General features: G+C 48.5%; 1 protein-coding gene across 14 annotated transcripts in view; it reads left to right on the top strand.

Moving 5' to 3' along the window:
- SIPA1L1 (signal induced proliferation associated 1 like 1) overlaps positions 1–4,126 on the top strand; it is a 220,868-nt gene extending 216,742 nt beyond the window's left edge. For all 14 annotated transcript variants that reach the window (XM_056345567.1, XM_056345566.1, XM_056345580.1 and 11 more), the window contains 3 exons: positions 573–687; positions 1,171–1,252; positions 2,034–4,126. In XM_056345567.1, coding sequence (XP_056201542.1) covers positions 573–687; positions 1,171–1,252; positions 2,034–2,177 — 341 coding nt within the window. In that variant the 3' untranslated portion in view covers positions 2,178–4,126. The remainder of the gene's footprint in view (positions 1–572; positions 688–1,170; positions 1,253–2,033) is intronic.
- The last annotated feature ends 12,426 nt before the right edge of the window (positions 4,127–16,552 follow it).

Raw genomic sequence — 16,552 nt, forward strand, 5'->3', positions numbered from 1 at the left:
TACAGGACAAAAAGTATAGACGCAGGGCAGGGAGGAAGTTTCACATTTCAATCTGAAGACTTTTTCTAAGGCACAAGAAAAACATCTCAGGTTCTGAAAAATTACATTGGTCATTTTACTATCCAGATGTAAATTGTACACAGTGGGCTTTTCTTTCCTCAGGATAAAGGGATCCTTTGTGGAGTGAAGGAAGCTAAATATAGTTACTGAGTTATTCGGTAGTGTCATGCAGTTGTACCCACAAAGTTCTGCACAGTGCTTGTTCCAGCTTCTTGCCTCTCTTGGAACTGGCCTTAGGTGGACTTTGCAAGTGCCACCAGGGATCTCTGCTTTGCACTCTTCAGCATCTCCCTTCGGGAAAGCTTCATAGCCTGAGGGTGATGCATGATCTGTGTGAGCTTGCAATGCCAGTTTGCTTCTGCCAAGTGGATACTGGTATGTCATATCATCACCTTATCTTGCTTGAGACTGACTTCCTAGATTGTTTTGAGATGCTGCAGTGTAGCTGTTGGGCTATGCATGAACAAATAATCATTGCCGCTGCCGTTGTTTCTCTATGTTTGCCTTCTCAGTTCAGCGAGCTTCATTCTTTGCTGCTGCTGATGAAAATCACAGACCTGTGAGCGCTGCCTCCAGTAGTGATCAGGCTGAGGACCAGCTTACTGCACAGATAAAGCCTTATACAGGGTAAGTAAATACATCAGATATGCAGGCTTCCTCATCTACAAACCGAGGAAAAGAGTAGGAACATCCTTATTTGGAAGCCATCTCCAGGCTTCACGGAAGAACACTTCACGAGTTCTCATGAAGACGGTGGTGGGAGGTGAAAACAGAAGAATCATAAGTCCAGTTGAAGCTTTTTGCAGGTTCTTTGTCTGAGATGTTCATGAACCTGTCCAAAGCAAAGGTAATTCAAGGCACATTTAATGAGTAGAAGTAGAGAGAAGTCAAGTGATGGGAGATAGCCCCAGTTAAATTTGTTCGGTTTATTAATGTACTGCATGTGTTCCATGTACTTTTCATTTGGTTCTTTTTGTTCATTTTGTGAATTCTTAGTGCACCTGAGTGCATACCTACATAAAACCACTTAGTATAGACAACGCTGTTAGCTACCCTATGTGAAGACAGTAAATCATATCAATACCTGCTACTGTTTCCCGCTTTCAACAGTAAAGAATCCCCTCCAACTCTCGCCTCTAAAGTGGACCAACTGGAAGGTTTGCTGAAGATGCTGCAAGAGGATTTAAGGAAGGTAAACATTTCATCTACAGAAAATCTTTAAGACACATGTTTACTGCTGATAGGTGATGCTAATAACTGTGTAATCCTGCTTTGCCATGTCTGAACCTGTGACAGTCTCATTCTTGTATGAGAAAAAGGCATTTCTTTGCTACTTCTCTCAGGCCGTACTTCCAATTATGCAAGGCTAGGATGAAGTGTCTAAATCTGTAGGCGTCTGATTCCTCTGCTTGAATTAGGAGGGTGAATCAGGGTACCCACCTCTAATTCAGGTGACACTACATAGGGTTTGAAGTTGGCCCATGCAAATATATCCTGTTGATGTTAAAAATTTGACAGTATTATCTAAACATACAATTTCTACTGTGGAAACTTCCTGAATTGTGTTACTGCCGGTTTGGTCCAAGAAGGATCTGCTGTGGTCAGATAAAAGTCTCTTAGCTGGAAAAGCGTTTCCAGGAAGATTTCCTATCCCTTATTTAGTTAACCATCAGCAGTTGTACGTACATGTTGTACATCCAGAACAGGGCATACCCGATTTTATTTTACCACCTGGGGAGCCAGCTTCTGTTAGAATTAGAATTTAATCTAGAGAAATCCTCATGCAAGCAAAAAGTGAGGAATGAAATGGCAAAAATGTTCCTTAGATATAAAACCACATGGTTTATATCTAAACAGAAAGTTTGAATAAGGAATGAGACTTATGCTCTCTTAAGAGATTCTTGCGCCTCTAAATAGGCAGGAAGCATGACCTGAAATTTCCACTAAGATCTTTATTTTTCCTCATGCCTAAGGAAAAAGAGGACAAGGCCAGTCTTCAGGCTGAAGTGCAACATTTGCGGGAAGACAACTTGAGGTTACAGGAGGAATCCCAGAATGCAACCGAGAAACTGAAGAAATTCACCGAATGGGTTTTCAACACAATTGATATGAACTGAGAACAGTGTACGGGGAAGGAAACTATCTGTTACAAATATTATTACTGGGACTTAAGCTTTAATGCCACCTTAATCATGACATGTGAAAGTATAGTCGGAGCACTTCCCTGTCCTTCATCCTCCAATAACCCCTTTTTGCATCTCTGCGCGCACTCAGAACAATTGCAGATCAACAATCAATGTCTGCCTTTTGTAGAAAAAACAAAGTAAATAATTTTAAAAAGGTAAAATAAAAGTTTAACTGCTAAAATGTGAATGTCTATTTTTTGCACATGGTCTCTTTATCTGTTATGTACAAAATGATTTGGAGGCAGGATCAGGCTTGCTGTTCCATCTGCCTCTGTTTCCATTAACTCCTTTCTCTCTGTTTCAGGTAATCTGCTTTTCCTTGCAGCTTTGGCAAATATTATGACATCTAGAAAATTAGAAAGAAATGTTTATTTTACTGCTGTTCTTACATTGTTTTCTGAAGTATGCCACAGACAAGGGGATGTAATGCAATGTTTTAGGTGTCTCCTTAGCAATTTGCGCTTGATTGCTAGTGCTACCTTCCCATACATTACAGAGAACACTTGTCCATAGTGTATGGTACAGTACAACCAGCATCATAACATTTGGAGAGAAACTAGAGATGTGGGCCGTGGGTGAGGCGTATTATCACACATCTATTGCATTAGCATTTCTGGTAGCCTTTGTTTCCTGTGGAAACAATGGCTGCAAGTACTTCTACGAACAGCAAAACTAGGCATGCTGCAGTTCATACCATATCAGGCAGGCTGAGAGATAACTGAGTACGGTTGCTGTACTGCTTAAGTATAGTCCCCTTCCCTTCCAGGGGAATCTGTTGCTTGCATATGTGCAGAAGACTTAGGCTGAAGTTGTAAAGAGATAAAGATTTCTTTCCCCTCAACTGTTTCCATGAAAATCCACGTAAACCATCTCTGTGCACCTGCCCTCCCATTCCATTTCTCTGGACCTCTCAAATCACAACAGATTTGAGAAATATTTATTCAACTTGTTTTATTACCCGAGAGGTCTGATAAATCCTTTGCTATCAAAGACAGAGGAATAGGTAAAGGTGAATTAGAGAAGTGTATTTTTCAAAGCACTGGGACAGGATTGGAGTTCTGAAATCCCCAGTCCCCAGTCATGTCTAGCATGAGATTTCCCAAATTTCCTCATGCCAGGAAAGTTAATTAGTTGTTCTCTGAAGGACCGGCTAACTTGCCACAACATGTTACCTCTCCAGAAAATACCTTTTAGGTGTCAGAATATGACTTTCAAGCGCCGCAGTCTGCACAGGCATTGAACTGTGCAGTGTGCTTGGAAACCTTTTCTACTCCCTTCTGAGGATACAGTTATTGCATTAATAAATATTTCCTTGCATAAAGTGCAGTATATTTGGGGGTTAGTTTCAAGAGCATCCACTCCCTCCCCTTCCCCATTCTCAAATAGACAGATTAAAATCATCAGGCATGGTCTTGTCACAGAAACTTCCATGCTTTTCTCAAATCCCTTTTTCATGCTCTTTAATCTTGCTCCACGCAAGTACGCACTACACTTCAACCTCAAACTTCATTTGTGATGCTAATCCCCATGGAGTTCTTCTCTAATGTTTTGTCATGGAAATGGATCTCTTTGGAACTATTTCTGGAGTGCTTTTGTAAAGGTTTAGAATGTCTTGGGTTTTTTAACGACTTGTATGAAGGAGATTTATATAATGCCTGATGTTATTTGTAAATGGGAAATATTGCTAACATCTCTGAGCATCCTGAAGTCTTGCTTTTATTCTCTTATTTTTAAGTTTGGTTTTTATTTTATTTCAAAAAATATTTTGGGACTTGGGGCAGACTATTTATTAGAGTTTTGCAACAGAGTTCTTGTATGATGCCACTGAAGGCTACTTGTAAAATTCTGACAATAAAACTCATTTTAAAGGCTCTTCTAAACCATTTTCTTCTGATTTTGTTGGGTTTGTTGTTTAAAGCTTTCCAGAATGTCTGTTTCTTCCTGCTTTCTTCTTGTACCACTTTTCTCAGTGCTTCGCAATAGAAGAGTTCCATTCTCTAGCGGATTTCTACTGTTTATCCCTTTGAAGGCCATTTGGTATGTATGCATGCACTTTATTCCTTGCATTTTTACATGTATTTTACTGCACAATGTATTTTCTTCCCCAGTTTATAAGGTTTTGCTACCTTAACAGTGACTCTGAGCTTCATCAGGCTGATACAGTGAAGAAGGGACAGTGGGTTTTTTTTATCTTTATCAGGATTTTAGAATTTACTTGGAAACATTGAAGCTGATTTAGGTCAAACCCATGCTTGCCTGGCATGTTTGCCCAAGCGCATGCACAGCTTTCAGCATCCCAGAGCCAAACCAGTGAGCATGCAACATTAAGTGTAAAGTTTGGTGGAGTGGGGCAGATATATCTTTTGTTTTGTTTCATTTCCCAGATCTCATCCTTTGACTTGGGAGGTGACCTCGGACATGCTGTTTTTTTGAACAGGCTGGGTTTTTGGCCCCTGCACAGCCCCAAAATGTGGAACTTACGTCTGCAGGCAAGAATCTTCCAGGTTCACTGAATGGACCCTTAAAAGGCATGCAAGGAAAGAAAATCAGTCTCTTTCTAGCAGTGAAGGTACCTGACCAAGAGAGCTCTGAAGTAGCAAGAGCAATGAAAATCTGATTGAAAAACAGGGGCTGAATCTTGGAAAGAAAACTAGATACTGCCTTACCATTTGTAATTAGACACTGGTAACTGAGCTGAAGCAGAAAATTTCCTGCAGGTCAAGGAGTTGCTGTGCCCACGTTCGTAATGAATTCATGCCAGAAGTTCCCACATTCCACGGTGCACACTGCAAGGTCAGCCTAGACCAGGGCAAGATCTAACTTGCAGGCATCTCTTGACAGCCCGAGTAGTCACTAGCCTAAGCAGAAGGCAGGTAGCTGTGGGAGGGGTATGGGTAGCAGGGGCTGCCCTCCTATTTCACCCATTTCTCCCAAGGAAGTGTGATGTTTTGTATTCCTGGAAACAATTTTATATTCCTTGTCTGTGTCCCAGCGTGACGGTGCTGTTTTCCCTGTGGCGGTGTTTTGGGTAGCCAGATGTGGCTGGTAGGGCAGCAGGAGGCTGCTTGCTCTCGGAGCCCTCAGATCGTGGCGGGGGTAACTGTGGAGGGGCTGCAGCTGGCGTGAGGGGTAACGCCATGAGAAGTGAAGCAGGCTGTAGGTAACGTGTCAGAGGGTGTTAGGCTGAGGTGAGAGGCAGCTGTGAGGCACGCGGGAGCTGGGATTGCGAGGGGAGAGGCTGCTGGGAAGGGGACTGGGAGCCTGGTTATGGGGTTTGGGGAGAGATGTGGGGATGAAATGCAATGCATCCAGGTTTTACTCCTTGAAAGTGTGGTTACGGTGACAGCCTGCTGTTTCTGTGGGAAGCTGTGTTCCAGCCTGATGAATGTGTTATCGTGAGAGCGCCTTTTCCTCAGCTTTGCCTTTTGTGGGAAAAGTCTTCATGAACCAGGCAGAGCCTGGGAGGGTGTCTTGTCTGTTTTTAAAACTTTTACATAATCCTTCTCTCATCCTCTAGTGCCTTCTTTTGGGTAGACCGTTAACAAATGTTCTTCTAAAGCAGCTGGCTGTCCCCTAGCAGACACTCCAGTGAGGTGTTAGTCCTGTATGTGAGCAACTTGCTTTACTGCAAGACAGCACGGGCACAGAGGCAGCTGCTGTTTACCGGCTGGTACGGCACCCAAGATTGGATTCCCTGGAGGAGAGATGACTGTCCCTCCTCCACGGCAGCTGGAGCAGAGACATGGGCTTTGCTGAGGTGGTTCTTAATGGACCAGAGCTGGGCAATGAGATGATGAGGTGTTGTACAGGTGCCTTCACCTCTTCTTGATGTTTGCTGTGGTGAGGAAATCCTTGCTGTGCTGAGGGGAAAAAAAAGCTCAGAGAAATATTTACTTCAGAGCTTTGCAATAAGAACCCCTTCCCCTAGCAGAGGTTTCAGCTTCGGCTGGGTACAAGGGGGGTGAGGCTGCAGAGTCTGTGTGAGTCAGACTTGGTGGAAGCCAAGGTCTGGATTTGGAGCCCCGTTTCCCCAAGGTGAGTGGTGCCTGATGGCAGCTCCCTACACCCCTTTTCTGCAACGAAGACTGGCTGCAGCCACTATCCAGGAAAGGCAGATCCTTCCCACTGCGGCAGCCTCGGGGAGTTGCACTCAGCTTTGGGGAGACACAGCTGGCTGCTGGGGGCGGGGGCTTGCGGGGTCTTGCCTCACAGACAAGGTCACAGCAGGCAAGTCCCTCTCTCTGGCTTCTCCTTGGTTTGCATGGACCTGTCTCCCTCCAGAAGGTGATTTCAATGTGTCACAACCAGCTTGTGTTTGTCCCAAATGTTTGGTGTCTGGTTTAAAGTGGGCTGGGCTGTTTGTGGCACAACAAAGCATGGCCAACTTGAGTGGGAGCTCCTACAGGGAGTAAAACTAGCTTGCTGCAGCACGGCCTTCCCAGACTGCAGGGCTGGGGGCTGCAGAATTTCTGGGCTATCACAAGGTTGTTCAGTTTGGAAGGATTCTCAGGAACCCTGCTGTCCAACCTCCAACCAAAGCAGGGTCAGCTCTGAGGTTAGACCAGGTTGCTCAGGACTTTATCCAGTTGGGTCTGGAAAAAAACCCTCCAAGGATAGAGACTGCATGGTCCCTCTGGGCAATGCATGACTGTCCTCATCAGGAAAAGGTTTTATCAGGGTTATTAGTAGAAACGTGTAACCTCAGCAGCAGTTTCAGGCTACGTTTTTGCCTACATTCCTCCAAGAGCTCATGACACGGGAGTCCGTAGCCTCCTTGAAAGCCTGCAAGCTGTCACCCGCCTGGGGCCAGCAGCAGAGCCCCTGTGTTTGCTTTCCCCCTGCTGAGCCTGGCAGGAAGGAGAGCCTGCAGCTTGGTGCAAGCTGAGCTTTGTTTGTTCCACGAACCAGCTTCCTACAGTACAGATCTGGGGGGGGGGCTTTGCCAGAGATTTCTCATTTCTGTACTCGGTACCGCTTATTCACGCTTTAAGCAAAGCCTGGCTTGAGCCCCCCGTTTCTGCTGCGCTCTGTGCTGCCTGCGAGGAGGCGTGTGGTGCCAGGCAGGGAGGCACAGCTGCTGGGCGCACAGCACTCACAGCTGAAGAAGGCCCGTCAGCTTTTGGCATGCAGAGAAGTCAGAGACTGAAACTAGGGTGTATGTGTTCAAGGACTAGGGCTGAGTGTGGTTTCCTAACCTCATGTTGCGATAGTGGCAAATGCCACCAACTAGTGACTAAAAAGAGGTTTCACGCCACAGGGGCAAAGAACGAGGGACTTGTCCTCGTGCTGTTCCTGTTCTTTCCTCTTACTTCCTCCCACTTGCTCCTACGCTTTTCTTCCAGCAGTTTGTTTACTTTGGCTGGTGACTGGTGACTGTTGTTCTGCTGCCCGGGATCTGGTGCGGCAAGGGTGACCGCTGCGAGGATGCTGGCAGCCAAGCTGTGACTGCCTGCGGCAGAGCGGAAAGGCGAGGCTGCTTGGCTGAATAAAAGAGCTTGACTGCTCGCTTGGTTTTGTGAAAGGGGTCGAGGAGCATTTGCATCTTCTTTGCATCTCACCCAAAACTGGGTTTGCTTAGCTGGAGCTGGGAGGCTCAGCGATAAACTCACCTGTGTGGAAGGAACAAGCTCTGTCGTGCCCCAAGAGCTACATGCCAGAGATAACGCTTGGGATGTGTCTGCCCACACGCAGCAGAAACAACCAGTATGAGCTTGCCTGGCACTCCATCACTCAGGGGTTTCAGCTCAGTCCAGTGCTGCACAGGGGAGCAGCCCAGAGCTCTACCGTGCCAGCTTCTGCTGCAGGCACAGCATGGATGGCAGTTTGGGAAAGTTTCATTCTCTTGTTTCCTCCCTGATCCATCACATTTGATCTGAATTGTGGGATAATGTAAATACACATCTATTTGCTTTTAACGTCCTTTGCAGCACTTTTTCCACCCCACCCCTCTTTAAAAGGTTAGGGTTTTTTTCAAGCTGTGCACAGGCATTTCGCAAATTCTGTTCTTCCTTGTGACTGCTTCACACTGGTAGACTGGTAAGTCACGCCAGCCTGCAAGTCCTAATTTTATTATTGGCTGGCAGATTGTTTTGTGACCTTCCTTGCTTTACATTCTTCTTCAGCTCATGCTCAACATGCGGCCTGGAGAAAAAGAAGGGGCAGAGAGGAGTACACAGAACTGGCTTCTTGCCCACTAAGTATTTGCCTTGTAACGCTTGCCTGTGTTTTGCCACACTTAGGACTGTTGAAACTGGAGAATTTTTCATGCATGGAGTTTTTAAGATGACCTGGAAGTCCCTTGTGGAGGGCAAATATGTGAGAGCTGCACCGTATTCTGCTAATTGGTCAAGCACCAAGCAAGAAATTGTCTCCCCTTCTTGATGAGAAGCTTGATGTGGTTATACCTAGGGCATGGAAACCACAAGTCTCCCTCTTGTGTGCGATTTCTCTTTCAAGGCTTCCATGGCCTAGAAGCAACACTGAAACTAGCATTAGTTCACAGCTCTTATTTGTTTGCCTTCATTTCCCAATAAAAACCGGTAGGTTTTAGCCAGATTTGGTTTTTAACTGAGCCATGTTTACTAGACAGTCAAAATATGGGTCGGTCATATCTCAACCTACATCATAGACTCATTAGAGCATGTAGTGTGGATCTCTGGTCTGCTCCGAGATGTCCTCCCTGAGTCCTGCCACTCCTGTGGGTCTCGGGCATGCTGCCTGCATCATGTCACCTTTGTGGCTGGAACGGACAGAAATTATGGGAAGGGCCTCACAGTAAGGTGCTGGCAGGCGAAAAGCCCGCCATCCGAGGTCAAGAAAAGGCAGACAAGTTCTTCAGGCAACAGTCAATAGTGAAGCCACAGCCAGCCTGGACATGAGCCCTTGAGGTGTTTTCCCAGCAACCTGGTGGCCAGCAGAACAGGAAGAACCAGGGCTGCTCTCTGTGAGGTGCTGACCGTGTCGGGACGATACAAGGGGGAGAGGCAGAGAAACCCTGCACGTAGGCACACACCAGTCTCTGTTGCATCTCGCTTGGGAAACTTCAGTAAGAGAGCAGTCTTGGAGCATGCCTTTGGGAACACAGAGATAATCTTACTTCAGCTTTGTGAGGAGGTTTTTTTGGGGGGGGAAGGTGGTTTTGTCTTTTTAAGGCATACTGTCCACTTGCAGTCTAGTCTGTCGTAAAATAGTCTATATTTTAGTGAATCTATACAGGGCAGATTAAAAAAAAATAAATGGCAGTAGCTAAATATACAGGTAAAGGCTGTTTCACAAGGTGCTGAAGTAGGTGAACTGCTGAATTTCTGCTGGCTCCTGAACTTCAGCTCTGTCCCTTTGTGAGGGGGAAAACCAGCTGGGTTTCCCCTTACTCAGCCTTGTGCTTGTTGGCTTCGTAGCCAGGACCAGCTCCAAACAGGAGGCTTGAAGGGAAGGTCCGTGCTTTCAGAAGAGTGCCTCGTTGGGCCGAGAAAGAAAGCAGAGTCCTTTTGGAGGACTACAGAGACCTGAAAAAAGGTTGGAAAGCAAGAAAGTAGGGCACAACAGGGCAGACGAGTCCAGGTGGGATCTCCCGAAGGGCCTGAGCAGGTGAGGTGCCCGGCCAAGGGCACAGGGCAGCTCTGCCCCAGCAGTCCTCAGCCTGCTGCTGGGTCCCTGGGCTGAGGCGCCAGGCCGAGCTGGGTTCACGCTGACTGACCCGCCTGTTGGACTATTGCATTTGGAGTTCTGGTTGTCGAGCCAAGCATAACTCATCTCCAGGCTCGGGGGAGTAAGCTGATCCCCTCTGTAGCCCCTAGCGAGCTTCCCCTGCGTACACCACACCGGCTGCAGTGAGAGCTTTTGGAGATGTTGCCACAGATGGGATACGGGTCCTCGCACCATGGCTCAGGCCAGCACCGGTGGGTCCTGTGCACCGGCGCTGGTGTGCTGGGCTGCCGTCTGCCCGGCTGCACAGGGACGGCCAGGTGTCACTCCACTTGGTCAGCGGCGGTGAGCTGGGGGGCCGTGTGCTCCCTGGGCAAAGCCTGGGCAGTGGAGGGATGGCGCTTGTTCTCTTTTCCCCCTTTCCCTTTGGATTTCATTCCTCTCCCCTTTTGCCTCCTTTTCATTATAGTTGTTGTTGTTGTTGTTATTGTTGTTGGTTTTATTTCATTTCAATTATTAAATTGTTCTTATCTCAGCCCTCAAAGTTTACATTTTTTTCCGATTCTCCTCCCCGTCCCTTGGGGAGTGGGAGTGAGCAAATGGCTGCGTTGTACTTGGTTACTGGCTGGGGTTAAACCCCAACAGTCCTCTACCCCTTCCCAAAGTATTCCAAACTGTTCCTAACACTTCATTTTCTAACTGCTGAACATAACTGAACATAAACTAAGTTGATGTTATTTTTCTCAGAATCAGCTCAAGAGCCCATCTTGATGTAATGGGGTCAGAACTGCTTTTCTCATGTCCGTTATTTTGAATTTCTAGGTTGCAGTTTTTCTGCTGTCTTCTCACCTTGTCACTTGGTAGCATATGGTTGTTTTGCAGCTCTTCACAGATAAGCCTTCTGGTTTTACTCACCAGGAGGTTTGTCACATTTATTACCCACTCAGTTGCCAGGTAATTTACCAAGTCCACCGAACAATCGCAGCCTTCAGCACTCATCCCTCTGATACTGCCCTGGTGAATTCCTTCTGTTGTGAAAGATTGCTGCCTATTTCCACCTTTTCTTTCCCATCCTTTAATCATTCATCCACTCCTTATCCCATGAGAGTTTATATTCCTAGAGATCCTTTGAGGAATAAGCTGACTTCAAGGCCCTCCAGTAGGATAAGCAGGTGCTTGTATGCACTGAGTCTTGTCCACATACTTGATGGCTGCTTCAAAGACCTCTAACAAAATTCTAGCAAGAAGACAACGTGGGGGGTGGGAAGGGAGAAAGACAGTAAACACACCAGTATTGCCTCCCTGCTACCAAACAGCCTGGTGGGTATAGAGTTTGTCCAGGATCCGGGAAGACTCTGCTTCATTGCCTCCTTTCTCTAAGTGGATTTGATATTGCGTTTCCCAGGGAAACATCCTAACTACCAGGCTATTAGCTTAACTTGTGTTTTCTCCAAGCCTCTCTTGATAGAACTCTTTAATTTGGCTTAAAATATGCACTGACTCAAGGATCGGAATTTCTAGCCTGGTGGCTGCCATTTAGGTTCCTTTTTATCCACTGCTGTTTCAGTGAATATTTTGTTCCTCCAGTTGAAAGTGGAACAAATGGCAAAGAAAACAACTGACAGCAGAATTGCACACAGCCCACACATGAGGATGCTTCATTAAGAGAGAGATGTAGATCTGAAAAGGCTAGTGCTGGCTTTTGCAGTACTGCCAAATAGAGACCTCAACTACCTTCTTCACAGTGAAATCCAACCTCCATTATCCACCTGCTCCTACTCCTCCCAAAGAGCGCCTTAATCTACTGAACAGACTTGCTCTGTCTTCAGACACTTTGAGGGATGATGCATGTGGAGAAAACGTTGGGGACGGAACCACTGGAAGTGGGAGCAATGCAGGGATGCGTGTCCCCGGAGCACCTACAGTGGGGAAAGGAATGAGGACCTAACAGCTAGCAGACAAGTTGGAAGGAGAGACTCCAGAAACAAGGAGAACTACCAAATCCTGTACTGCACTTGGAGGAGAAGTTGGAAAACCCAATAAAAGGAAAGAGGATGGGGAGAGACAGGTCTGGGGCGCACACAGCTGTCAAGGGAGAAGGACCTGCAAGTAGTCCCTGGAATGAAGGATAGGACAGCAGGCAGAAAAATAAGTAAGTGTGTGTGTTGGGTGTGATGTTCTGGGAGTCCTCTGTTAACACCTCACCACGCCTGAGGCCTCTCAGAGCTCTGATAAGCTGCAGGCAGGTTTTCAGCCCCACTTCCACAGCTGGAAGGAGAGGTCAGTACCAGGGTTAGCTCTTCAGAGCATTTCCCTTTCTTGTAGGTGTCGCTGCTCTGAGCAAGCACATTGTGGATATTCACAACCCCCTGGCAGTGGTAGGGAAAGCAGGAATGAAGTTGCCAGGTGATGGGGAAAAGAGGATGTGACCGAAACCAGGTAGATATAGGAAGTTTGTAATTCAGCCAAATGACAGCTGATCAGCAAGGAAGTGTTTTCCCCTTGGGCTTGCAGTAATGGTGCAAAGCTTTGGACGGGAGGAGTAGAGGAGCCCTTGTCTAGCTCAGCTCTTTGGCATTTCTGTCCTTAGGACCCTGCAGATGGAAATCACAGCTGTCTCCTGCCTAGGTGAAACAAAGCACTTGCACTGATCCTACAGAGACTAATCCTGCTGTGTTCCCCAGGGATGAGCTAGGCTTAATAAGATCTTTTCTGTATCTGATGTCTGTGAGAAAGCCAGAAACCCTCAGTAGGGTATTAGCTGACACGGTGATACTCTTAATGCACTTTGTAATTCACTTTTTATTCATGAAGCCTGACAGCTATTTCCAAACTGTGCTTCAGGACTGCATGGTCTCTGTGGAGAGGTTTCTTCTTGCTGTGTCAGTTACTTTGGGTATTGAGAGACAATGATAAAAATGTTTGTGCATGGCAGCTTTCCTCCATGCTTTTAAGAAGGCAGAAGAGAGTAATAAGCTATTGCTAAGACAGAGCCAGCAGCTTGGCTCCAGGACTCTTACTACCTTTGGCCTCAGATAATAATTTGGACCTAACCGCTTCTCCTGTCAGTGCTCTGATTTCTTCAGATGTACTCAACACTCTTGGAAATTGCTTGGTCCAAGCAGCTTTCTGAGTGCCACAAGGCTGCTTCTGTTTAACTCTCCAGTCACTGCACTTACCAAGTGTCCAGTTCTGGGAACAGCCTTGCGATGGATGGGAGCTGCTCACATGGGGGTAAAAGCCCTTTGACTTGGAAGACTTTCAGCAGCAGAGAGGCTTTCTTATCTATGCTGGCTGAAGCTAATAGGAAGATCTACACTGAATTCAGGACATGCTGGCTCACATTGGGTAGGATTTTGGCAACTTGCATGGTTGTCAGATTGCGATGTTATGTGCCTTCGGTGGCAGACGGGAGCTAGGAGAAGAAGAGCAGATTGTGGCCTGCCAGGCACCTGGGAGGTAGCCTTGATGCACTAGGAGGGATCAGACACGGTTGGGAACACCAGCTTTTGTAATGACGAAGGGGGAGGTGGGTAAGAGCCATGAAGTATTAGCCTTGTCTTTAGCACATTTTTCTGACCGCTGACTGAAAAAAAATCCCTTGGAAATATGAAGAATACAACATGTGAGAAATGCCTGACCTTTGCCTGGCGATTTTGCCATATCTAGGGTTTAGGAGAAGGTAGAAACTTTGTCAGAAATGCTATCTTTCCTGTAAGCACCTGTCCCGAGTTGGAGAACTGGCAGCAGGTGTTCTGGACCAACACAAAGGGCCTCATGTGTTCCCATTCCTGTGTCAGCTTGGTTAGGGCTTGTCCTAGCCAAAGTCCACTTGACATAGCATCTTTGACCCTGGCCACAAGAAATCAGCCGAGGTCTATATGGGTCTTCTATACGTCACACACGTACTTTGTCTCACAGGTGGTGTTTTTAAGTGGGACTGATGCTCTAAAACAGGCTACTTCCAGTTGCTGACAGGTCAGCCTCCATAAGGTTTGCGGCACCTCCAGAGCTGTTCTAGCCCTCCACCTGCCACTGGGCGTTCCGAGTCAGGGGCTGCGTCCACATCAGCTTGTCTGCGAGAGACATGCGGTGCTTTACCGGGAATACTGGGATTTACTGGTCACCACTGGCTCGGGGGCAGCCTCCCTGCGCGGGACAGCCCCGTGGTGGCAGCCTCAGGTGAGCGGCACGGAGCCCTGGTGGGGAGGGGGCAGGGCAGCTGCGGGCAGACGTGCCCACCCGGACCAGCCACGCAGAGGATTTCTTTCCCCTCCCACGAAGTGAACCGAAAGAGCAGGGATGGAGGCTGCTACGCTGGCCGGCCGACGGTGGGGCGGGGGGTGAGCTCCGTTGGGGCGGTGTTGGCCACCGCGCACGGGCCTGTAGGGCTGAGTCTGAGCGGCCCCTGGCCTGCAGGGCGGGCTGGGCCCCTGCAGCGCCCGGCGGGAGCAACGCGGGGGAGGGCCGCGGGGCCACACCCGCTGGCGGAGCCGCAGCGGCGGCCTGGGGCCTCCTGGCCCACTGTCACCCCAGCCCGGCCCGCGCACCCTCTCCTCGCAGGCGAGGTTTCCCCGGCGCGGCGCAGGGGCCCGGCATTCGCCAGGGAGGCGCCTGGGCCGGGAGCCGGGTGCCGCCCTCCCGCGGGGATCGGGCCCAGCTGCGCTCGGCGCCGGGCGGGGGGCGCTGGCGGCCGGGAAGGGCCGGGGCGCCCTCTGCTGGTGCCTGCGCCAACGGTGCCGCCCGGGCCGGCCCCGGCCGTCCGCGCTGGGGGTCCGGGCCGCCCACACCCACCTGGGCTTCCCGCGGCGGCCGGGCCGGGCCGGGCCGGAGGTGCTGGAGGAGGCCCGGGCAGAGCAGCTCTCGGAGCCGGGACGTCTCTCACCATGTCGCGGTTCCTTCACCTCCCGCCGCTGCCTTCCCCGCACACAGCCCTCTCCCTTCGGATGGTTTCTTTACTTGCTTCCCCCCCTGCTACCGCTACTCCCTTTCTCCTCGGTCCCCGGGGAAGGACAGACACCAGCCGCACATCTCTCATTTGTAGCGATTGCACCTAAATGCACGTTACAACCAACGGGCAAACCCCCAGCTCAGCGCCGCGCTCCCGGGATGCTCCTGGGAGCGGTTCCCAACAGTCCCCCCTCACCGCAAGCTGTCACCCACAGTCAGCATCCAGGAGCCTCTTTTTTCCTGACGGGCAAGAAAACCGCTGTGATCTCCCTGCCGGCTCCTCCACCTGCAGGGCTGACACATCCCTGCTGCGTCACAGCCAGGTGAAAAGCCTGGCCCCTCGGGTGCAGGGACAGGCAGTTGTTCCAGAGGTTTGTGAATTTTTCCCAACAGTGTGGTCATTTTAGGAGGAATAATCTCGGGCAAGTCCCTTTGTGTCTCTGCCTCGGGTTCCCAGGGAGGATAACGGGCACAGGAGCTGCACTTCCCTTGTGAGGTGTTTTGAAATCTACTTGTAAAACCCCTTCTACAACAATGGTGCCCCCTGCTAATAAAAAACCGTGGCGTAGGAACTGCCTTACTGCTAGCCACATGGAGAAAGCCACCAGCCACGCCTGGTGGCTGCGTTGAAACCCAGGTTATTGTAATAAACTGTTCTCATTCGCAGGCCTGCATGCAGTCTGCTGGGAAAAAGATCCCGTTGCTTACAGTTACAGCTTTTAATCTGTGTGTCCACGTGTTATCTCAAACATAAAATTCGCAATTTGTTTCTTTAAGAAATTGGGGCTGATTTATCTTTGGCTTTGCAGCTGTGTTTCTGAGGGGTAACTGCATTTCTCAGCTAGTAAATGCTATTAATATTACATAGCTGTCATGATAAAAAAGAAAGCATGCTGGTAGTCTGGCAGAAGCTTCCCGGTAAAAGAAAGCATGTAATGCTCTTACTGCATGACTTCCCTATTCTCCTCTTCCTTCGCGTCTTCCACAGATGCAGGCTGGAGATGAAAAGAAATGCACATCCTGGTTTTCTTGCAAATCCCACTCTCTTCTCAAGAATGCTCCTTTAACTTTTTATAAGTGGCAGCTCTGCTCAATCCCTGTTTCTCCTCCTACCTTTTTATGGTTGTAAAGAGTTTTAGATGTGTAGTGTGGTTGTCATAGGCCATTTTCCTCCTGCTGTGCTGAATCAAGGCTGTAGACAGCAGAGCTTCTTCTCAGCGGGTGGAATCAGCTGTCAAGTGATAAAAAATGTGCTGTTCCTGCTTTTTACATCTACTGTTGAGGGCTAATGGATGTGGTCACTAATCTTAAAGCAGCAGCAGATGCAGAACATACCCCATCTGTGCCTTAGTGTTGCTGGGGAAGAAGTTTTCAGTTCAGCTGAGCGTAAGGTGGCAGTGGGATCGGGTTTAACCTATAAGCATCATCTGTCTAAAAATTGCTGCTGCAAGCGTTCCTCAGCTGAAAGAAAACTGATGACTGTTTTTCATGCTCCCAGTGAGGTTAGGTAAGCATGAAAATTCTGGAATGGATTGTCCATATACAAACAGCTGGAAACTTGGTTTGCTTGCAGGGTTTATAAACCAGAGCCTTTGCTACCTGTAGGAGGTTCTTTCCTAGGGGCAGCTGGCAGCTCACCAGACCGCAGGAGCAGCTGGGTGCAATGTGGGGCTGCTACCACTGCCTGGGACCACAAATTTGCAGTGACACCA

Source organism: Falco biarmicus, chromosome 7 (assembly GCF_023638135.1).
Source record: "Falco biarmicus isolate bFalBia1 chromosome 7, bFalBia1.pri, whole genome shotgun sequence".
NCBI lineage: Eukaryota > Metazoa > Chordata > Aves > Falconiformes > Falconidae > Falco > Falco biarmicus.